This window comes from Tauraco erythrolophus, chromosome 3, assembly GCF_009769465.1.
Source record: "Tauraco erythrolophus isolate bTauEry1 chromosome 3, bTauEry1.pri, whole genome shotgun sequence".
NCBI lineage: Eukaryota > Metazoa > Chordata > Aves > Musophagiformes > Musophagidae > Tauraco > Tauraco erythrolophus.
In genome coordinates this window covers 100,934,541-100,958,701 of record NC_141467.1, presented here as the reverse complement: position 1 = coordinate 100,958,701, position 24,161 = coordinate 100,934,541, and the positions used below count along the sequence as shown (strand labels likewise).

The following is a 24,161-nucleotide window of genomic DNA, read 5'->3' as shown; positions in this document are numbered from 1 at the left end:
GCGATTTAAATATCAGACACCAGTACCTTACATCTGTCTGTCTATCTGTTGATCTGTAATATTTATATAACTGAAAGAGGGGAGATTTCGATTAGATATAAGGAAGAAATTTTTTACAATGAGGGTGATGAGGCACTGGAACAGGTTGCCCAGAGAAGTTGTGGCTGCCCCATCCCTGGAGGTGTTCAAGGTCACATTTGATGAGGCTTTGAGCAACCTGGTGTAGTGGCAGGTGTCCCTGCCCATGGCAGGGGGGTTGGAAGTAGATGATCTTTGAGGTCCTTTCCAACCCAAACCATTATATGATTCTATGATATATAAAATGTGTATGCACATATTTTGCAAAGATCTTTTAAATTTAAGAATTTGTTTAGGTCAGTTCACCACTGGGGATCTCTAGATAGTAAAGTGGTCACATGAGAAAGTGGTTTTTGCTGAAATTTTGTTTATGTGTAAGCAGTTGTTGGAAGATGGAGGAATATGTTTCATGTTCTTGAGTGTCTCAGAGAAGAGAGGAAGGAATCAGAGACTAATTCACACAGAAAGGAGATTTTCTGTTCCTTCCGTTAGAAAGTGGAGAGTTCTCCTGATTTATTAGCATATGATGGTTTTAAGTGGTTTTGCAACTTAAATTCTGGAATTAGATTTGTTTTGTTTCCTTCAGGAAAAGATCTCTGAATCTGTTGATTAATTCTTTTGTTAATGGTGAGTTACTGGACCTACTGGTACTGCCCTCCAGTTGACTTTTGGGAAAGTATTTTGCTGGAGAGGGAAAAACTAAAAGTAACGACATATATTAAGCCTCTTTTCGGATGTTATTTTTATAGGATTTTCTGCTATTTTTAGAGTGTAACTGATCTAGGTGAACAATACAGATGTGCAAGTAGTGGGAGCTCGAAAACAGTGATGGTCTGAGTATTGTCCGAATTGCGAGTTCATGCTCAGAAATCAGTAATAAACCCATATTGCAGACTAGTCTGACATACGCTGCTCGAATTCATAGAGTCATGAAATCGTCTGGTTGGAAGAGACCGTCAAGATCATCAAGTCCAACCATTCGTCCTGCACTGTCAGGGTCCCTAAACCATGTTGCTCAACACCAAATCCACACGGTTTTTAAACACCTCCAGGGATGGGGACTCCACCACCTCCCTGGGCAGCCTGTTCCAATACTTCACAACCCTCTCTGGAAAGAAATTTTTCCTGATATCCAACCTAAATTTCCCCTGGTGCAACTTGAGGCCATTCCCTCTCGTCCTGTCATTCATAACGTGGGAGAAGAGACCGACCCCCATCTCCCTACGACTTCCTTTCAGGTAACTGTAGAGAGCGATAAGGTCCCCCCTGAGCCTCCTCTTCTCCAGACTGACCAGTCCCAGCTCCCTCAGTGAGTGACTAGCCCTTTATAAATCTATATTTCTGAGAAAACGTTTTGTGATGCCTTTCATCTGCTTTAAGACCTTTGCCTTTGTAAAATTTGTCTGTTTTTGTTATAACATCACAGAATTTAAAGTGTGTTCTCAGCCTTCAGGAACCTTTAGTGTAGATGGGACCTGGAGCAGGGAATGGTGCTGGAGCTCCCTGCACGGACCGTATTTACCTGGCTGAATTATGGCAAAATGGAATCAGTGAAGAGAGGAAATGAATTTTAGTGTCATCTCTACTTCTGATTTGTATCTGCAATTATCTTCTTGTGTTTACTGAAGAGCTAAGTCCAAATTCCCTATATTGAGGAAAAACATTTGAGGAAGTCACATACACCGAGTTTATTAAGAGAACTGTATGTTTTAATAATGTGAGTGAATGCTTGGTTGCTCGGCATATTAGTTTTCGGACAGCATGCCCAGTGAAAGAAAGAAGATGCATTAGAATGGAAAGTGTTGCTGTTCTGCAACTCCAGGACCCAATTTCTAGCTAAACTATAGGACAGATTTAATTTCTGAAGCGTTAGTCCCTGAAAACTAATTTCACTATTTTTTTATTTTGTTAGTTTTTATCATCGTATTAAGGAGTAGGAATTTGCAATATTCATTCCGTATAAAACTCATTAAATCAGTGATATATTTAGCTCAATAACTTTACTGATTTTGAAAATGATTGTGCTACTAGAGCCTCTATTTCCAACCCAAGTAGCAGCTGAAAAATCTGAAGTACTCAGTCTTCCACATTTATATGTTAATGGCTATGCTGAATAAACAGATCTATTGATTCAGTTATTCAAGCATTCCTGTTTTGAAACCTCTTTTTTCACTCACTCCTACTTTTGAACAATCACTTAATTGGGCTTATCCCTTCTAATCACAGGAATTCCTGAAAAAAAAGAGAATTGTTTAACACAAGAATACCGAAGAGCTCTCATGTCAAAACTGATAACTGAGTTTCAAGGATCTTTTATGTGTTGTAGTCGATTTTTTTTCTGATTCGCTGGATGCATTATTTCTTTTTAAAGTGCTTCAGCTGTTGCAGAGGAGGATTTGTTTTATCTTCTGAGGGTGTATCATTTTTGTTTAGAGTACAATACCGCAATAATATGAGTAAAAAGTATACGAAAAAAGAACGGAGCTGGGTTCTTCAGGAGACTGTTTTGAACAGTGAATGGATTTGAGATCTTGAGGAAACCATTTGTACTTTTTGTTTGCCTTTTATATGAGATGAATTTGTGTGTTGTAAAATAGAAACTCTAAAATTTGCTTACTTGGGAAATGGTGATGATCTTGGACCTTTGTCAGACCATACGTTCATAGGAGGATCCATGTGACCCTTCTTTCTCTGCGATACAATCATCATATTCTCTGGTGTTTTAAAAGTTTGTAAACTTTGAAAAGTTAAATTTTATCTTTTCATTGGGGAAGGAGAGTAAGTTATGCAATTACTTTACTCTTATTTTTATTAAATATAGTAAAACCAGAAATATAACAGCAGAGTTAATAATAATAAGGTACATATGTTGGGGTTCTGTTGAAAGCGTTAGGCCGGTGCTGTTTAACATCTTCATTGGCGACATGGACAGTGGGATCAAGTGCACCCTCAGCAAGTTTGCAGATGACACCAAGTTGTGTGGTATTGTGGACACGCTGGAGGGAAGGGATGCCATCCAGAGGGACCTTGACAGGCTGGAGAGGTGGGTCTGTGAGAACCTCATGAAGTTCAACAAGGCCAAGTGCAAGGTCCTACATGTGGATGGGGGCAATCCCAAGCACAAGTACAGGCTGTTCAGCCTGGAGAAGAGAAGGCTCCGGGGTGATCTTATTGCAGCCTTCCAGTACTTAAAGGGGGCTTACAGGAAAGCTGGAGAGGGACTTTTTACAAGGACGTGTAGTGATAGGACAAGGGGTAGTTAAAAAACATTTCCATGAAATGTTTTTTTTGTGAAGGGCAGTCATTGTAAGCAAATCTGTCAGAATTCTCTGAAGTATATGCTGAGCTCATAAGCAAAGGGAAAATCATTGATACTGCTTACTTGTTTCCTAAAACACTTCCAAAAAAAACTCTCACAAAAGGGTCTTTGAGAGAAACAAATACTCTGTGACATAAAAGTGAAGGTCCCATCATGAGCCAAGAGTTGGTTCGAGGTAGGATAAATGGCCCATTTACTCACTGAAAGGTGATCTCCGGCCGAATTCATAAGGGTCTGTATGGTGCCTGTGCATGCTCCTAAAAGATCTGGATATTAAGGTGATGAGGATTGTGTGACAGTCAATCAAGGGTAGCATACATGAAAACCAACTTGTAGGGATTAAAGGTTTATCTCGTGATAGAGGTGGGTTGTTAAAATTTGAGATGAAGATCAGCATTGATCCACATGTGCATTGCGAAGTGATGCACATGAAGAAAATGCAGTCTTAATTCCAAATACACAGAAGGACATGGAGCTGCTGGTGCGAATCCAGAGGAGGGCCACAAAGATGGTGAGAGAGCTGGAGCACCTCTGCTATGAAGACAGACTGAGAGTTGGGGTTTTTGAGCCTGGAGAAGAGAAGGCGCCGGGGAGACCTCGTAGCAGCCTTGCAGTGCTAAAAGAGAGCCTACAAGAAAGCTGGAGAGGGATTTTTACGAAATAGTAATGAATCAACGTGAGTTGTTGGTCTCCACATAGAGAAGTTAACCCTTTGAAGGATGTGTGTGTGTGTGTGCACGCGTGCACTTTAATCATCAACATCTATCCCTGCATTTCCTGTCCTTTTGTACCTTCTTACTTCAGAATCGGGGTAGGATTTCAGAATTGGAGAAGTTATTGAGGAACGTGTGTGATGACCTACCCCTCCATTACTTCAAGTTCTCCAAGAACAGAAAGCAGGGCTGCCTGGTTTCCTAGCACATGTTTTTCTAGGAGATTCTGCAGTTTAGTATCAGTAGACAGAAAATTCTTGAACATTCATCAGCCACTTGGGCGTTCGGCTGCAGTAGTACGGCCCTGGAGGCCTGGATGCAATTTGCCTTTAATTACAGAAAGCAGAATTCTGTGATTAATATTACAAGAAGAATTATGTATTATATTTCCTGAATATTTCCAGAGAGGAACTGAACTCTAGGAGGGAGTACTGTCTAGAGGAATATTTCCATATACTCCTCTCTTTTTCCTGTCTTTGGAGAGTAACAACTTGTGTTCCAGCTAAAAAACGCTCACAAACCAACTTGGGAATATGTGGCTGCAATAGCCAGTTAGGGAGTGCAGAGTTTAATGCGAGATGAATACTCTTCAGTAAAAGATTGCTGTATGTTGTGTTTTATCTGTCATTCTGTAGATCTGTTTGTTAGAATGACCTTTTATTCACCCTCTTCGTTAATGCGGAATGACTAGAGCGTGCCTGCCTTTGAACTTAATATTATTCTGCTCACATCTTCATTCTCATTATAAACACGGCTATTTTTAGCTAGCACGGATTCAGAATATGCCTTGTAAGCTTAAGGGGGATTTATTGAGCTCCTGTGTATATTCACTAGAGATTCCTTGTTGAAGCTTACTGCTGTAGGATTGGGGAGGGGGAAAATGTGCTATTTAATTCCCAGCATATGCCTGCAGGAGCTATATTTAGCTTCAGCTACTTGTCATTGTCATTGTGCTATTTTTACAAAGGGATGCAGCAGTTTCATTGTTCAGGGGCTCGAGTAGACGTAAATGTGGATGGATGAGCTAGATAAACATTGGTGTGCTGCAAAATTTGCTGCTGAAAGGCAGTGTGCGTGCAGTGGGTGTACTTGAGTGAAACTGCACGAGAGCTTCATCACAACAGGCACCTCGTTCAACAGACCGGTTGTGTGAATTCACCTGATTAACACGTGCTAAAAATTATCATAGAATCATAGAATGGTTAGGATTGGAAGAAACCTAGTCTAGGGTCATCTAGTTCCAACCCCTCTGCCATGGGCAGGGAAACCCTCCACTACACCAGGTTGCCCAAAGCCTCATCCAACCTGGCCTTGAGCACTTATATTATATTTAGTTTTGCTTCTGACCGATAAAGTAGTTTAACAGGAGTAGCAACGTGGGCTTTGTTTGTGTTTGTACCTAAAAATTCCTGAAGTGGCACAATTTATTTCAATGCTTAATCAGTTATTAAGAATTTTCTCATAGCTTGTGTAGTTGCCATGTGTGTTTTTAATGGCTACAGAGGAGAAAAATTAGGATGGAGAATGTTTGCTGCAGTTCAGTCCTAGAGGATGATTACATATGCATTACAAGATGATTCCATACGCATATCCTTTTTATGATGCGTGTATCAGGGCTTTTGCTATCAATTGCTATACTATTTGGTGCTTTAAGGTGCAACATCTACTGGGAGAGTCTCCTTTTCCTATATGGGGAAAGTTAGGAATTCTGCTTTGATCAATTATTTATTCCAGTAGATTTAGATTTGCTTCATAATTTGCATTCAGAGAAATGTGTAGGTGCTTTCTGTCCTTTCTTGGCTGTTTGGTTTCCCCTTAAAAATACAGAATTCATTTTTTAGCTAAAAAAAGAAAAATGAGAGTTTTTATGTGAAAATATAGAAAACCTAAAGTATATTTTGTGTACCAGAAAATGGAACAGTTTAGCTCTAAGTGAAAAGATTACTATTCTCAGGGGAGAAAACAATGAATAGATCTCTTTCTGCAAAGTTGCGTGATGTCACTGCGCACGCATACGATCAATTATTTACGTTAAAAAATTCCGTTTATCATATAATTTAATTTTTATGAACCATGATATGGTGTTTTCTACAGGTAGAAAAAATTTCATATATGATTTTTAGTGTGTTCCACTTCTGATCTTCAGTTCTTACTTGTGGACCTTTCTTGGGCAACCTAAGATTTGTGCTGGATACTAAAAACATCAGGGAGGACTAATTTATTTTCAGTTTTGGAATAATACTCAGCTTGAAATAAACCTTCTGAGGTAAAGGTTTGGAGCTCTCCTTGTCACAAATGACATACTCCACTTCTCCCGCTTCTCCTCCCAAATGTCCTTTAAGTAAAGGAAGAGAATATTTGAATCCCTGCATGGAAGAAGCTTTGAAGACAGCAGCATCCTAGACCCTGTGGTCTGAGTTGTGCAATAAGAGAGTGGTCCAAAGAGTCAATGCTAAGAAGTTTGTGCATCCCAGAACCCATAAACTGTTCTGTGAGAGCATTTAGATGTCAGTAACGCTGTTTGCTTAGCTCTCATCAACAGGCAGTGATAGAAACATGATGCTACTGACACTTAGTTGATGGTTTTTTCCTACTAGATTGGAGATTTTTGTCCTCCCAAGGGGAATTATAGAATCTCTAACTAGTCAGCAGTTTCTCTGCTTTTCCTGTATAGTGGTGTGGGAGTCTGTGTTTTTTTCTTTTTTTTCCTTTTATCCTCCTGAGAACATGTGGGCAGGAGGATATTCAGCTTATGGATGTAAGGACACCTGTTGCTTCTCCCAACACTGCTGTTAAGCCTTATTTTCGTATACGGATTTTATCCCTCAAGCCTGATTTTTATACAGACTTTATCCTTTGTCAGGTTATCCTGTGGAATCGCGGACTATAGATTCAGTGACGGGAGAAGGAAGCAAGAATAGCAAATATTTGTCTTTTGTTAGACTATTGTAAATTAAAGTGCCAATTTAAATTAATTTTCATAGCTAAATGAATTTATATGCAGAGATGTGTGCATTTCTGAATGCCAGGACTGTTTTTTTTTTCTTGAGATAAACTCTTAAGCGTAGACACAGTCTTTGTATTCACAGATTGGTCCAAGGACTGGAAGCTTCATGTGTTTGGGTCCCATCTTCTTTGGTTTCAGCTGCGTAGACATCTCCATTTCCTTCACAATGTTCATCTTTCCCTGAAAAAGATTCAACTGTGTTCAATTTCCTGCATTTCTGTATGAACCGTGTTGCTGGAGCAGCATATTGCACTTGATTGAATTCCAAAGCTTGCGGTCTCCCAAGACTGGACCTTTTTGGGTTTGGTCCAGTAATGCTTAGGCCAGGTAATTCTGATAGCAAAGATGGGAAATTGAGGTATGGAGCCACATATAGAAAGAAGGATAAAAAAATTTAGTCTGACTAGGGCAAAAAGCTCTACTCCACTCTGTAACTGTGTGCTGCACAGATGGAGATAAACCACGCAGCTTCTCAGCGTGATGAAGGTAAACTAGCAGAACTGGCCTGAGGCAGCAATGAGCAAAAGTTGGCTTGAATCATAGAATGATTAGGGTTGGAAGGGACCTCAAAGATCATCTAGTTCCAACCGCCCTGCCATGGGCAGGGAAATCCTCCACTACACCAGGTTGCCCAAAGCCTCTGCTCTGTTTGGAACCGTGGTCTGCAGCCTGAAGCATCTCGGAGGCCCTGAGGAGAGCTCAGCCTCACGGCCCAGAAGCAGCGAGGAAAATATGGAAGGGCAGAGGCCAGGAGATGCCCCACCAGTGCTGCATCGCTGCACCCAAGGAGCTGAGGCTGTGGGATGGTGTCTGTGTCAGCAACGTTGGCACTCCGAGAACTCCGTTGACACTCTGGCCACTCCAAGCACGCTTTCGACTGGCCGCCTCTTTGCTGTTTCCAGCGTGTTTATTGCCAGGGTTGCCTCCTGCTGTTGAGAAGAGTGTGGTTAATTGGAGAAACTCGCTTGCTCTTTGTTACTGCCGGGTAATTTAATTAGTTATAGTTAGGCAGCTGAAATTCCTGATCCACGATTTATTTTTGCAATTCTCAAAGCTCTTAAAAGAATTTAAGCATGGCACCCACTAGAAGAAAAGGAGAAATTAATTTTGCATAACGATATTCTCTGGAGCCTTTTACAAGATGGAATTGATGAATTAGTACGTTTTTATTCCTCTTTATTACTGGTGAATATCATTGATTGCGCATCAGAGTTGAATGTGGGAGTGGAACGGTCAGAAGAGGAGGGGAAAGAAGAAGGAAGGCAGGAAGAATTTAACAAAATTGGGGTTTATAGTCTGTTTAAGGAAAAAAAACCCCACTCAAACCAGAAACAAAAGGCATCCAATGAGAAAAGAGGCTAAAAGTCAGAAAGATGGCAAAACACTCATGGATGCATGGAGCATGTCCTGCTAATTAGTGTGAGAAGCAGATCAGGAGCATGATGGGATTTGGGAAGAAAACATGTTTACTGTGGGGCAAATATTTTTATTTATTTATTTAAAAGGAAGTTATATTTGAAAATTACAGACCTTAAAATAAATTCTTTTTCAAATTTCTAGCCCTAATCCCATGAGAAATTATACTCATTAGTAAGAATTGTTTTCTACAGGCAGTTCAGAAACTAAAATGCAAAGATTATGAGTTTTTATATTTTAAGTAAGTCTGGTCTTCATGCTGCTTTTTCTTTTCTCCTCCCTCCCCGATGTTACATCTTAATGGGGAGCCTGAAATGGTACATTCTGGTATTTCTTCACAGTTCTCGCAGTCTCTGGAGCAAACTGCCTGTAGCTCAGTGCTGGTACTTCATCTTGTATTAAATGTTGAGATCTATTTAGTGTCATTTTTACCGTACTAAAGGAATTTAGAAAAGACCTGAAAATGCAGCACATGTGAGCCTTTCTTACAAAGTATGATTTATTAATTTAATTGTGGAAAACACTGATAATAAATATTTCAAAAATTAATGTTCCAGTTTGGAAAAAATTTGAGGACAAAATCTTGCTCTGCTGTCTGAAACACAAAATGCTGGATGTGTGGTGATGCAGTACTGTAAGAAGAAATATTATAAACTGGAATCTTCTGGTTCTTCCAGTAGCAAGATACACAGAGGGATAAAATCAGAGTTATTGCTGTTGCCAGTAAAATTGCTTAGGAGTAAAGAAAGAATAAAGAAACAAATTTACTAAACAAAATAGGTGATGCAAAAGTTAAGCCCAGGAACTTCTGACCTGAACTGTTTCCAACTTTGTAAAGTTTACAGAACCAAAAATTTAGATGCATAAGAGTATTTTTCAGCAGTGAGGAGGGAAGTATCTGAACGTTTTATTGATTGTTTTTATTGATTAGCGATATATTATTATAAAATTGAGTTTCCTGACTAATTCACCTACTCTGTATATCGTTCTCATTGTTGGTAGTTTTTCGTTGATTATATTTAATGTTGCTGTTGAGTAATTATTCCTTTTTTTTTAAAAAAAAATGACTCCTTTAATGAGAGTCTTTTTTATGAGAGTTTCTAATATAAAATTAATGTAATATTTTGTGATGTTCTGTGGTTTATTTTCCTTTAATCAATATAATGATTACATCTCTGCAGGTGGATTCTTATACACTTGAGTTATAGCTACCTTAACATACTCTTGGTCTAAGTCAATTTTTTGAGCTAAAGTAGTGTTCTTTGCTACATATAACTTTGAACACTATTTGGGGGTAAAGCTTCTTGGCTCTGGTAGTCAGCCAACCCCGTTGCTTGAGAACAAACATACAGAAAGGATTGAGCACCGTATGTAACATCCCAGCACAAGAAATCCCATTCATCACTGCTCTTTCCTCATTAATTTGTGTTTCTTGGGTCATTAGCTGTTTTGAGGAGATGTGTTCGCCATCAGTAATGTTCCAGCTTGTGCGTAAGTAGCAATATTCTGTAAAATTATATGGAAATACTCTTTGGATTTTACTCTCTACTTCTAGGTAGGAAGTACTATAGTAGTAGTTTAGTAGAAATAATTGATCTGAGTTGCAGATTGTAATTGTTTGAATTGGTGGTTAAATTCAGTATCTGAAAGGTGTTACTGTGCAGACAGAGTCATTATTTAGGGATTGGCAGAAGGGTACTAACTGTTGTCATTTAGTTAGGAAACTGTAATGCCCGATGTTTTGCTTTTCAGTAGTGGCATAGTGTTATTCAAGCAGCAGTTCTTTTCTAATTTTCCTTTTAATTCTATTATGAAAGTGAATATGGAAAGGATTTCCATGAACAGACTGGAGAGAATGGTTTTCTTTTTAAAAAAAACTGGTAACTGCTCTATGCAGAAAATATGTTTGAGGATAAAATGCGTGAGAGAAACCAAAATGGTAATTTTTTGATAGTTTAACTGTGAAATATTTCTGGTCAATATAGTAGGTGATGCTAATGTCTGGTGTCGTTGCTGAAGACTCTTGGCATCTGGAACTTACACACAGAAACACTTATGTTTCCTTTCCTTCATCAGTAAAAGGAAGCAGAAATGAAGTAGTAAAAATATTTATCAAGCCAAAGTCATCATATAGGTTAAACAATTTATTCGTATTTTTACTATTGAGTTCCCAGAATGCAACTCTGCTTAAAAACAAGAATCCCTTTCCTAGTCCAGAGGTATTTTGAATTCCAGATGTGTTCAGTTGACGTTAGGCTTCTTTTCCTGGCTGCCCTCCCTGAGAGGCCGATGTACTCCATCCTTACTTCCTTTTCTTTTTTTATGGATCATCCGCAGGCAAAATTATGTTCGTAGTGACACCCTGCCGTTTCTTTTTGGTCTGCAGTGATGCAGTTTGGAGAAATCTAATAAATTCTGTTGGTATTTGTAAAGATGAATAGAATCTGCAGCTCAGTCTGTTATTTGTGTAGGTTTGATAAGGCCACTGGAGGAAGTGTACAACATTATTTAAATCGGGCGCTGTAGCGTTTGGGCCGTTCTTCTCTGCAGGTGCTGTGGGAGAGAGTGGTAAATTGTTTTAAATTGGAGCTTTGTAAGCTTATGAAAGTGTAGGACTTTTTTCTATCCTAGAGATAGAAAATCAATCTTTCATATTGTGTGTGGAGTCCTTTCCAAGGTATGTGTGCGTAGAGGGGCTTAAAGGAGATTGAATTTGTGGTTTTGTTGTTGTTTTTGTGTTTTTTTTTTTTTAATTATTATTATTTTTACATCCTATTTGTGTTATATGAATCTTAAACAATAAAACTTTCTCTGATGACCTGAAGACTCCTGGAAAAATTATTTCCTTCAGTCATGCTCTCCCCTTACACTCCCCATCTACACTCCTGATGTAAAGTCTGCCGAATGTTTTAGCTCTGTGCATGCGTGTACGTTCCTAGGAAGCCTGCAAATTGTCATGGCCAGAGAAAGAAAATAGGTTTGGGTGTTCTGTGGTTCTCTGAGATACTCAAAATCTGTTACACCCTAGTGTTACGTGTCCCCAGTTAGATCTCACATTTTGAGTGAGAAGAAATGTCCTCCTATTGTCTAGATTAATAGAAGACCATTAAGTTTTCTTTTCCCTGTTTTCTACATGGGGCATGGGACACACGCAAGGTCATCAGCAAGTTTTCTTTCACAAATTCCTCACTACAATAGAGACCAAGATTATCATGATGCCCTTGAACTCTCCTGGTCATCAAAACTGTATGTTTTTTAGCCTTTTTCTGGAGGTTTTTCATTTGGTATAGGATGTTAGGAAGGGTTTTGCATGTGGAATGACAATGCTTCATGACCTTTTGAACTAAGGTTTATCACGTTTACCTGCCATTTTATGGGGCTGGGTTTAATAAAGCAGCCTTGTGCCATGGTCCTATGTAGAGTCATCCGTGGAACCATACCACAGTAACTTTTCCGAGCAGGATACTGTGAGTATTACAGCAGTAATACAGAACATACATCACTAGGGTTAGTACAGATTTCCTAATTGAAATTGGGGTCCATTGTCACATTATGATGTAAGTAGTGTCAGATCCCTGTACTTGTGGAGTCTAGCTCTGATTTTTAATAAATGGTCTAGCTGGTTAATTAATATGAAGTATGTTTTGAATGAATTTGTGCTTTTTTACTTTTGTATTTCATATTGATTAGCTCTCCTGACATAACATAAACTTCAGTTTATTAACTGCAAGTTAGGAGTTGACATAAACAGAGTAGACGGGTATGTCCAGAGTGCCCAGTGAAGGTTTGTGTTTGTATTATTAAGGTGAATCTCATGAATTTTAATGAAACTAAATTAGGAATTGGAGTTAGCCCACTTTACTTAAAAGCAAGCTGGAAATAGGCAAAAGATTTAAGTGTGCACGTGCATCAAAATATTAAACTCTTGATTTTGATATTCTTTAAATCACTGGATTTTGGTTATTTTGAGAAATTGAGTGCATCAGTGTTTCTCTTCCTTCAACCAGACTTAGAAACATGAATGTTTTTTCTAAGTTAGAAAATCCTTAGATTGTTCCTTAAAGTTTATGAAAAAAATTAACAGGTTTCATAAAATGTTTTGTAAATATTCATTTGAAAAAGAGAGTACTTTAATTATTGGAGGATTGATGACGTCTGAGAATTATAATTGGCTTCCTGGATAAGATTTTAACGTGAGGTTTGAGGTTTTTTGGTTGGGTTTTTTGTTAGTTTCTTTTTTGTTTTTGTCTTGTTTAGTTTAAATAATAAGCTGAAAACTAATCAAAGAGGAGGTTGACATTGTTTCTAAATCTTTTTGAGAAACAGATTATGTCCTTCTAGACATAAGCTTCTGCATAATGTCCATGTTAAGGTAGAGATCTGTCTCTACCTTTGCCCTTGCTCTGAGACTTGGCAATAGCAGGTGCCTGGGGACCAGAATAAGAACTGCGAGTGACACTTCCAAAATTCCTGCCTTGCTTCCACCAAATTATATTTCAGGAATGTAATGAAAGAAGTGGTGTCTTTGGACAAATCAGAGGTTTGCTGTGAGCTTGAACGCTGTCGATGACATGGGGACTGGTAGACGGGAAAGCTTCCCACGTGCTGTTCATTGAGGAAAAAGACACAAAGTCCAAAATTTCATCACAGAAATAAAGGCTCAGTACCACTGAGGGTAATAAGTGCATAAGACTAATGCTAGAGAATCATCTTCATTTTTAATATTTGCTAACCAATCATGTTTTGTAAAATGAACATCAAAGAAAGACAAGGTTCATGCGCTGGATCTAGCCAACAATGTTCCCTTAACCTGGCAGTTAACGGAGATGAGTGTATGTTTACAATGATTTGTTAAGAGCCCAGATGCTTTTAGTTTGATATAATCTTTATCTGTCCATGCTCAAAAACTTTCAAGGTTTTCCAGTTGAGTATGAAAGTAGTGAAGTGGTCAATATTTTTCAAGAATATGAAGGAGCGTATCATTTAATAAACCCTAAACTCTTCTAAGCAAAACCAAACTCTTCATTTTTCCTATGTTAAATGTGGAATAGAGAGGAATTACATAAATTAAAGTCCAGCTGGCTTTGTTCTGTGCTCCCTAGTTTTTGAAAAGATTAGGAAAACAAGCAACTGTTTACATAAGATGCAGTTATTTGTTAGATTGCTTTTTTTCTCGAGATAATAGAATGGATGGGTTAGGAAGGCAAATTCTTGAGGGCATAGGAATTTTGTTGGTAAATCACTTCTGTGGTCTAATTGAATTGAACTTGTGAAATGCATAGTAATGAAATCTAGCTAATAAATAATTTACTTTTATTTCTCTAGACACTGGAAGCCATTTTGAATTTTAAGTACTCTGGTGGACCAGGACACGTTGAAGGATATTACAGGAACCTTTCACTAGGCCTTCATGTAGAAGTAGAACCATCTGTTTTCTTCACGCGCGTCAGTACCCTTCCAGCAACAAGGTAAGCCTTGTTTTGACTCCTCTGTGTTTGACTCTAGCTCTGTTATATTGTCTATAACTTAAAAGGCCATGCTGGAAACTTTCAATATCCTCAGCAACATGTAGGTAAAGAATTATATGAAGAAATTTTCAAAATTCCTCATTAGGAGTTTAGCCTCCTTTAATTGCAGACTATCCTTAAAGAAATCCATGTGCATTGGACAATTTCTGAGGTTCAAAGATTTTTTCATGATGATTTATTTTACTAGGGACAGGCTATCGCCTGTTTATGGTAAAATTGGATGACTTCTTTCTATATCTTTTTGCTGTTATGGTGGGTCGTGCATTACATTGTTTTGTGTTTGTCTATCAGAATCTTATCCCAAATGCATGTGTCATTGATTGGATGTGAGGAATAAATTGTAATCATTCTCTCTTGTGATGCTTACTTTCTCTTCTAAGACACAGTAGTTTCCCATATCGTAGTGAGTTCTAAAAATCATGGCAACATGTGATGGTGGTCAAATGCCTAATTACTAAAATCTGATTACCTAAAATTCATCAGCAAGTGAGCGCAATCAGTCTACATAATGGTTTGTTTTGCTAAAATTGTATTTATTTGGTGCTAAATACACAATTCCTATTCTGTATTTTTCCATTAATTTTATATTGCTTTACATGCTGCTTAAGCAAAGCAGCTTTTAAAAAGATGAATTCCATAAGTTAATGAGTTTACTGATCCTTAATCAACAATTTTTTGTTAACATAAGCTCACCTATTCTTGTAGTTAAATACTCTACAGTCTTTAAATATTTGGGATGTATTCAAACTGACAGTTCCAGAGGTGGCCTTTGAATAGAGAATCCAAGAGATTCCTACTGGTCCTGGAACGTTTTTCATGACGGACTTACAAAATAAAAACCAAAGGTAGGCAAGAAGGGACTATAAGTGTAGGAGTTATTTGGACCATTGCAAAAATGTTGAAAGATGGATGGACAGCAACATAGCTTGCAAAACATGAGTGTGAATATTAGAAGTAAAGCCCCAAGAAAAGTTACTGTATCTAGTTTGGGGCTTGAACTTGGAGCAACAGGAAGAAAAGGGGACAAATTGGAGAAAGTCTAGAGGAAGAAGAGTGGTAAAATGTGATTTTAAAAGCATAAGTTTAAAGAAACTCTTGGTCTTGCTGAAGCATAGGAGAAGACTGACAGGGGACTTCAGGTTTTAATTACATAAATGGCACTGCCGAGAGGATAGATGGCTTTTTCACAGCAGGTAATATGGTAGATATTGACCTTTGTATACAGCACGGGAATTTTAGGTTAGGCAAAGATAACAAAACACTGAAATAGTTTTTGTAAAAGATATTTAAAAACGAGACAAACAAGATTGTTTTAATGAGGTTTTTTTTTCCGTTTGTTTGTTTTTTTTTTTTAATGAGTAGATTGTGTCCCGCTCACATAAAAGAGGCCTAAAACTCTACGGCTTTATCGCTAGGCAGGTTTGTCAAGCGTTTTGCTGCTTGAAAGTGTAGCATAATAGGCATTACTTTATTCTTTTAGGAACTGCTGTAGTAAAGTAAATCTCATACTACCTGCAAAGTCATAACACAGTATCTGGAGCAGCTGTTTGCAAAATCCCAGGAACCTTATTACTGATTTTACCCTTATTACTGATGTTGCCTTTCCAGTACTTAAAGGGGGCCTGCAGGAAAGCTGGAGAGGGACTTTTTACAAGGGTGTGTAGTGATAGAACAAGGGGCAATGGATTCAAACTGAAAGAGGGGAGATTTAGATTGGATCTAAGGAAGAAATTTTTCACTCAGAGGGTGATGAGGCACTGGACCAGGTTGCCCGGAGAAGTTGTGGCTGCCCCATCCCTGGCAGTGTTCAAGGCCAGGTTGGATGAGGCTTTGGGCAACCTGGTGTAGTGGAGGGTTTCCCTGTCCATGGCAGGGCGGTTGGAACTAGGTGATCTTTGAGGTCCCTTCCAACCCAAACCATTCTATGATTCTATGACTCTATGTTCAGAGTTTCATCCCTGCAATGGCACATTCTTAGGCCTTTGTAAGATTTTCAAGGTTTAAGAAATGATCTCTATCAACCTGGAAGTACCACAGCATCTACTTCAAATAGTTTTCAAGAATATTCATTATGCAGGCTAAAATACTCAGTTTGCATCTATTATTTGCATGCATAGTCCTCTTCATTCAGTGTCAAAAAAGTCCTTTGTGCTCTGTCTGTGTGTACTTTCAAATGGACGGCATGACTGCTCTCTGGTTCACTGCCATTACCTTCCTGTGGTCACAGAGCAGCTTGAGTGGGAAGCTGTGAACCTTCCATAAAAGCTTCAAATCCAACGTGATGCTTTTATTTGAAACTCTCTTGTTGGTAAGCTGACTTTTTGCACTAGGTGTCCCCAGCTGTGTTTTGTGTAAGACAAGGATATCCTGCCCCTGCCTTGTCAATCTGTTCTCAAGAATTTACTATGTGAGGAAGGTATTTAATCCTAAAATCTTTAAAAATAGATCGAGGTGCTCATTCAAAGGTAGAGTTTCTACGATGTTCAGCTGTGTACAGGTTCACAAGTCTTACAGCAGCAGGTGTTACGTACAGTGGCTCCAACTCAGCCAAGTGCTTCGGCTTCTCTTGCATCCATTTGCTTCATTCTTTGCCTGTTCACCACAGCGACCAGCATTTAAGTCAGTGGAAACTTTATTTTAAACTATTTGCTGATTTGAGATGTAGTGAAAGATGTGATTGCTTTTAATTAGGGTGCCAAAAAGCTTTACTGAGTTGGAGGAAAATTCTGTAATATTTAAATTTCTTTCAGCAATGTTTTATTGCAAGACTTGTCAAAGGCTATTCAAATCTTTTTTTTTTTTTTTGTTACTTTAGGTGCATATTGTCTGCCAAGTCATGAATGCATTTTGGTTTTAAGTGCTTCTTATCCTTTGCTGTTTCTCCACTATTAGCTTTAGTCATAAGTAACACCATTCCTTCACTCTTGTGCTTCCCTCTGTTGATTCTCCATCAGAAGTCGTGTCATTCGATATTATGTTTTAGAGTGAAAACCAGCAGAAATATGTCATCTTCCAACCTGCTAAGGATAAATATTTATCATTAAATGAAACGAAGTTTGTTTTTTGACAGTTGATCTCTGCCAATATCTGAGACTGAATGACAGCAAATTATAAGTCAAATTTTGTACTTGTACTTGCTCTGTTAAGATCTTGAATCTGATTTCCTTTTGATTTACAGTTGAGATTTCATTGCTTAAATTCTGTCTGAGGTGCTGAGCTGTTTTGTTTAGTCATTTCGAGAAACTGTATTTTATAATTCACCTTCTCAGCTGTCATTTCGAAATGAAAGTTATCATTGCTTTCTTTTTCTGCATTCAATTTTTCCCTTTTCTTTTATGTTTTTGTTGGTTTAATTTTACATTTTACGTCAACAAAAGTAAGAAATAATATCTTACTAGCTGCTGGGCTTATAAAGTCAAAGCAAAATAAAAAACTTTGATTCTTCCCTTAGGCCTTTACTGAAGAAAACAGGAAAAATAATGTTAATGAAATCATTTCCCACCCCCCTCATTTGTAACATAAAGATTGTGGTTTATGAAAAAGGTCTTCCAAACTTAATTGGTATTTCTTTTATTTAGCTGCTTGAGCAGATATGCATGGGAAATTCCACTGAAACAGCTGGGGGTTTTGCTTTGGTTTTTGCTCTTTTTTCAAGTCTCTAGCCAAAACTATGTCTTCCTGTGCTTTATAGGGAGAAGCTTCATCAACTGCATCTTCAGTATATCTTAAGATGCATTCAATCCTGACAACAGGTCCTTTTAACCTTTATCTGTGCTGGTCTGTAGAGGCATCTGTACGTAGCGTGATACAGCCCTTAACATGCCACAGTGCCTAATCTGTTGCCTAATTCTGATTCAGATATCAGCTCTCCTGTCGGAAGAGATGATGTTCTGTCAGTAAACGGCCGTAATCTGCTCCGAGGTTTTTCACTGGGTATATTAACCTATGCTCACTCAGCTGCCTGTATCCAAAAAGACTGGCAGAACAGCCTTGTGCTGGGAAATTGTTTGCCTCTGATCGTGTTACCTGTAATCCTTGATTCTGCTTGTTTATGCTGGCAGGGAGATGATTGTCCCATGATGCATAATCAAGAACGTAGATTTTTGAAGCAGCCCTGCAATAGAGTGAGTTAATGTTGAAAGTTCTCCTAGTCTGTCTCACAGCTCAGTGAAGTCTTAAAGAACTTCAGGGATCTACTTGCTTAACCCTTTATTTACCACAAAATTCAGTTAAATCTATATGGTAAAATTGTATTGTCTTCTGAAATTGGGCATAACATTTTAATCGATTCCTTATCAGTTCTTAGCCCCAAAACTGCTGGTGTGATTCCAGGCCTCACAGCTCAGTTGCCAGCAAATTATATACTACCAGTGGGGATCTGATGGTCTGATCCTAGACTGCCAGCGGGGATCTGATGGTCTGATCCCAGACTGCCAGCAGAGATCTGCCAGCAGAGATCTTCTGCTAACGGTTCAGTGTAAGGGAAGTGTTGCGTTGACAGTTTCGTGTGATACACCTCTTCATTCTGACATACCCTCAGCTCTAGGAAAGTCTACCCTTGAACCTGGTGCTAGCTACATTGTGTTGAACTATCATCTCCTTTACACGTGTTGATTCTCTCAAAGGCACTATCTGCCAATTTTGCTGAGCACTGAATGTCTTTCCTTGTTGCCTTTATCAAAGAGCAGAGAGCATGAAAAAGTGCCAGGAAAAATGCTGCTTCGCTCCACACGTTTGATAAGAATTCAAGTGAAACGTGCTCTGCATGCTGTGAGGTGTATGTTGGTCTCCTCGTGTCCCTTGACATTATGCCATCAGTACAAAAGTGTCTTAAATAAGAGCCATCTACAAAGGTTGGGAGATCTTGGTTTTGCTTATTACAAAGGTGGTGGGACAATCGGAATTTGTAGATGAAGTCGATCCGCAGTGCAACAGGGATGCTGCCTTCACTTTTGGGCAAAGATAAGCACCTAGATATGTAATAATATTATTACTTGAAAATTCTACAAATTCAAGATGATGAACAAGGTAAATGGTTTCATTTTTTTGAGGCAGTGGACTTTTCTTCTTATCTTAAAACCACCATACAGCTGATGAGACATCAGCTGCAGATCTCTTCTGGCAAGTGCAGAGGCTTAGACTCTGTGCTTGTAATTGAGTCGGAGAAAAAAATTTAGAAAGGAACTGCAGCAGCTCTGACACTGTTAAATTCAAAGTGTCAGTTCACCTAACTCTAGGTTCAAGTTAATTTTCCTTTGTACCATTAAAGTACATCATTTAATGAAATGGTTTAGTTTTGTAAAGAAGACATCAGTTCATAACAAAGCCTGCAGTGTGGTCCTTAGTCTAAGGCCTTTCATTGTTTAGTATTTAATGTTAGGATGCAGATTTTCTAACTTGGTTTCCCCGAAGTGTTTGGAGATTGAAAAACAACAACCTTGACTATGTTGAGGGTTATCATAGAATCATGGAATGGTTTGGGTTGGAAAGGACCTTGAAGATCATCTAGTTCCAGCCTCCTTGCCATGGGCAGGGAAACCTTCCACTAGACCACATTGCTCAAAGCCCCTCTCACCTGGCCTTGAACACTTCCAGGGATGGGGCAGCCACAACTTCTCTGGGCAACCTGTTCCACTGCCTCACCACCCTCACAGTGAAGAATTTCTTCCTTATATCCAACCTAAATCTCCCCTCTTTCAGTTTAAATCCATTTCCCCTTATCCTGTCACTACACACCCTGAAAAAAGTCCCTCTCCAGCTCTCTTGTAGACCCCCTTTTAAGTACTGGAAGACTGCTAGAAGGCCTTCTCTTCTCCAGGCTGAACAGCCCCAACTCTCTCAGCCTTTCTTCACAGGAGGGGTGTTCCTCTGATCGTTTTTGTGGCCCTCCTCTGGACCCTATGTATCACAGCTTTAGCTTTCCTAACCTGATCCCTGGCTACTCAGACAATTTCTCTGGACTCCTCCCAGGCTACGTGTCCTTGCTTCCACCCTCTGTAGGCTTCCTTTTTGTGTTTGAGTTTGTCCAGGCCCTCTTTGTTCTTCCAGGCAGACTTCCTGGCATTTTTGCCTGAACTTACAGTGTTGTCCCTACAGTGTTGTCCCTCCAACAGAGATTGGGCGGTTGAAGTCCCCCCTGAGGACCAGGGCATGTGAACATGAGGCTACTCCTATCTGTCTGTAGAGGGCCTCATCCACTTGGTCTTCCTGGTCAAGTGGTCTGTAGCAGACCCTCACTATAATGTCACCTGGCCCTGCCATCTGTTTAATTCTGACCCATAAGCTCTCAGTTGGCTTCTCATCCATCTCCAGGCAGAGGTCCATGCACTCTAGCTGGTCTTTGACATAGAGGGCAACATCTCCTCCTCATCTCCCCTGCCTGTCCTTCCTAAAGAGCCTGTATCCTTCCATTCCAACACTCCAGTCATAAGATTCACCCCAGTACATCTCCATGATGCCAATAAGATCATAGCCCTGCAGGCATGTGCACGTCTCTAGCTCCTCTTGTTTGTTCCCCATGCTACACGGCGTTTGCGTAGAGGTGTTTAAGTGTGGTCCCCGATGAATCTGACTTCCTGGCTGGAGCGTCTGGAATTCCTTTCTGCTGCTCTTCAGATGATCTCCTGCTGACCTGTGATCCTTCTCCAGGCTCTGGAAGTCTGTTGCTGGCACTGGCATCAAACTGGATAGGAGTGGGATGGATTGATGTTCCCAGGAGATGGGTAGAACTTTGGGTCTTAATGAAATCAGACATAATTTTCGTAATTTCCATTGCAATTTCCAGGGTTGCCCACGTTTTCAGTACAATAAATTGCAACGCAGCCTCTTCAGCAGTCAATTTCGGGTTAGAAATGCTAATTGTTATATATTTACAAATCAGAGAAGGGAAAGAATAAACAGCATGTTCTAACTAACATCTTCATTACACACATAAAAATGTTCTGCAACATTTTCTGAAATGTTGAAACTTCTTAGTTTTATGTATCTGAATTTTTAAATTAGATGTTCACATTTGCTACATTCAGAATGAGGATTTTCTACCTACTGACAGGCAGCTATTTCTAGTCTTCTCTGTCTCTGTATTTCAGTTTTTGAATGTCATAGAGCTTTGAAGGGTGGAGAAAAACTCTTCTGGTTGGTCCTTGAAGAGCAGTCTGTTTGGTTTTGAGGAAGGCTAAGTTATGACCTGTTTAAAATGAACGAATGTTTCTACATGGAGAAAATAATTAGTATTAAATTAACTGTTTTGTTAGTGAAAAATAGTGATAATAAAAGCCAGTCAAAATGGAAACCAGGCAAATTCAACTACAATTAAAGCTCTGATTTTGATCAATTACACTGATTAACCGTTAGAAAAATCTGTCAAGCGATGGATTTAATAACCATTTTTTAATATTCCTAGGACTGGATGTCTTTCTAGAATATATTCTTTATACACACACCACTGAGCTCAAAATAGATTCTACCAAGTGGGAACCCTTGACAGGTGGGAGGTTGCAGCCAATGGTTAAATCATCTTGCTAACCTTCAACTCTGCTAATGGTGTAACGTTGCAGTGGGTTCATGGGAGAGCAGCGAAAAGTAGCGTACAGATTGAGAGAATTGATTTTTGAGATCAAAAGGTTAAATATGTACGGTTTGGCACATGAAGACGTGAGAACATAAATCTGCAAATATTTATAGATGTGCTGGGAATATTTAGCGTAATTGAAAAGGTTTACAACTGGGAGAAGTCAGCTGAGGACAGTTCTTGGAAGATGTGAAAAAGACCTTTTAACAGTAAAATGAATAATCTGACTTAATCATCTAAAGTTAGTCTCGAAAACTTTATTTTTAGAGAATTTAATAAAAATTGAATTGAATTAAAGAAACCTTATTGAAAACACAATAGGACCAACAAAGATGTTCAAGATGGTCGTTTTGCTGTGTTGCTTTTTGTGTTTGTCAGTGGATTTTGGAGAACAGGCTTGTCATCTGTCACACCATGGCCTGTCGTCACTGCCGGTGCTTCCCTTCGCGTTCCGATGTCTCGTTTTTGCGCCGGGATGCCTGTTTAAAGAAGACGGAAGGGAAGCAAACAAAAATGTGGATGTGGAAACACTCCCTGATTTCAGTTGATGGGGATGCTGATCTGAGTCAGGATGCAGATAAAATGCCAACCCCCCCCCCTGAGCCTTTGTTGTTTAAACTGACTTTAAGCTGGAAACGGAACAGCAGTGAGATGATTGAAGTGGAGCCGCCGTTAGAGCATGGCAGCTGCGTCTGGTTTTCATATTGTGTTAAATTTTACTCAAGTATATCCTCTGCTGTCGTTTCAGAGCGCATTGGAACAGTAATCGCAATACCCTTGAAAGAAATTTCTACATCACAGTGTAATTGTCTCTTGCCTTAAGTTCCCATGGTCCCAATTTTGTGCCTATTTTTGGAATCATAACTGTCATTGTCAGATTTTTAAAAGACGGCATGATTCATCATGTCACTAACTTTTGTTTGTGTTATATCCTGAATTCTGCAAGAGAGGATAACAAATTAATTTATACAATAAATCTTCCAGACACTAGTGAGTTAACTCAATTTTAAAGGAAAAAAAAAATTCCTTTTTTTATTGTTTCAAATGAGTATTGACTTAAATTTGCCCGTCTTTCTGAGACCTTCAGATTAGAAGTCAATCAACTGAAAATAAGTTGTAATTCTAGTTTTTGCATGTACAATTTTCTGATGTGTAGACTTTTGTGTTACTTGTAAAAGAAAATCTTGAACACAAAGTTGATTGTATTCTAAACACCATGGACAAATAAGGAAGATCATTGAAATGGAAAATGTTTGTACGTTGTGATTTTTGTTATTCTTCCACTTGGACTCTGAAACTGTTTGTTTGACCCAGGCTTTATTTCCTTTCCATTAGCAGGTGAAATGACAGATGGAAAGAAGACTAAAACCTTTTCAAGAACTTTTGTTCTTTATCCTAACCCCTACATACAGTCCAATCCTGCTTTAATTGGTCTTCATTTAATTTAGAATTTTAACATAATGCAGTAATTTGTATATCATTCCATTCAAAAAAGACAGATGTTGTGTTTGTGGCGTCTGCTGTATTTTTCTGGACATTTTTGTAGTTATTTCATAGGGAAATGAAATGTGTACGATCACTTTAACTGTTTCCCCCTCTCCCTTACTAAACTTTGACTGATTTCAACCAGTTATATAGGGAAATGTTAAATAATGTTCCTGTGTATTGATAAGTGGACAGAGAAGAGATTTATGTAATTTATGTCCCAGTGAGGAAAGGCAGAAACACGATCTGACCAGTTACCTGCTCTCTTCCCTGCACCAACTGGCATGAATGAGCTCTGGCTTAGCCAAAAACCTTGTGCTGCCCACTGTCATTGATAGATTGGTGAAGAAACTGAGGGTAGTTTGGGAGGGATGTATTGTGGGCTGCATCCAAAGAAGCGTGGCCAGCAGGTCAAGGGAGGTGATTCTTCTCCTCTACTCTGTTCTGATGAGACCCCACCTGCAGTTCTGCGTTCAGCTCTGGGGCCCCCAATATAAGAAGGACATGGAGCTGTTGGAGTGGGTCTAGAGGAGGGGAAAAGATGATGAGAGGGCTGAAGCACCTCTCCTATGAAGACAGGCTGAGAGAGTTGGGGCTGTTCAGCCTGGAGAAGAGAAGGCTCCGGGGAGACCTTCTAGCAGCCTTCCAGTACATAAAGGGGGCCTACAGGAAAGCTGGAGAAGGGCTTTTGAAAAGGGCACGTAGTGATTTACCTAGTGTGGAGGCCAGGGTTAATGGTCTAAAATTTATGCTGTTGTCTTAAAATCCTTAAAACAATATGATGTTGGAAATTTCTGTGTTGCAGAGCTTAGTTAAGCAACAGATTGATGGCTGGATTTACGTGTAGAAGTTCAGTGAAGTCCTGAATTGGAGTTCCTTTATCACACTTTCGTGACTATTTACCTCTCAAATCTCATTTACTGACAGTTTGAGATAAATTCTTGAAGTTCTGTAAGTTCACCTGTAGTGAAAATTGATATAAAGAGTTAATTTGACTTTCTTGCTAATTCTTTGTTTTCTTGGAACTTTCATTTCACCCGGATTA

At 39.0% G+C, this 24,161-nt stretch overlaps 1 protein-coding gene across 1 annotated transcript in view; it reads left to right on the top strand.

Annotated features, from left to right (window-relative positions):
- Nucleotides 1-24,161, top strand: part of TRAPPC9 (trafficking protein particle complex subunit 9) — a 535,580-nt gene that overhangs the window by 178,643 nt on the left and 332,776 nt on the right. Inside the window, exon 19 of the mRNA XM_086609585.1 lies at nt 13,859-14,001. Within this exon, the coding sequence (XP_086465711.1) occupies nt 13,859-14,001 (143 nt within the window). The remainder of the gene's footprint in view (nt 1-13,858; nt 14,002-24,161) is intronic.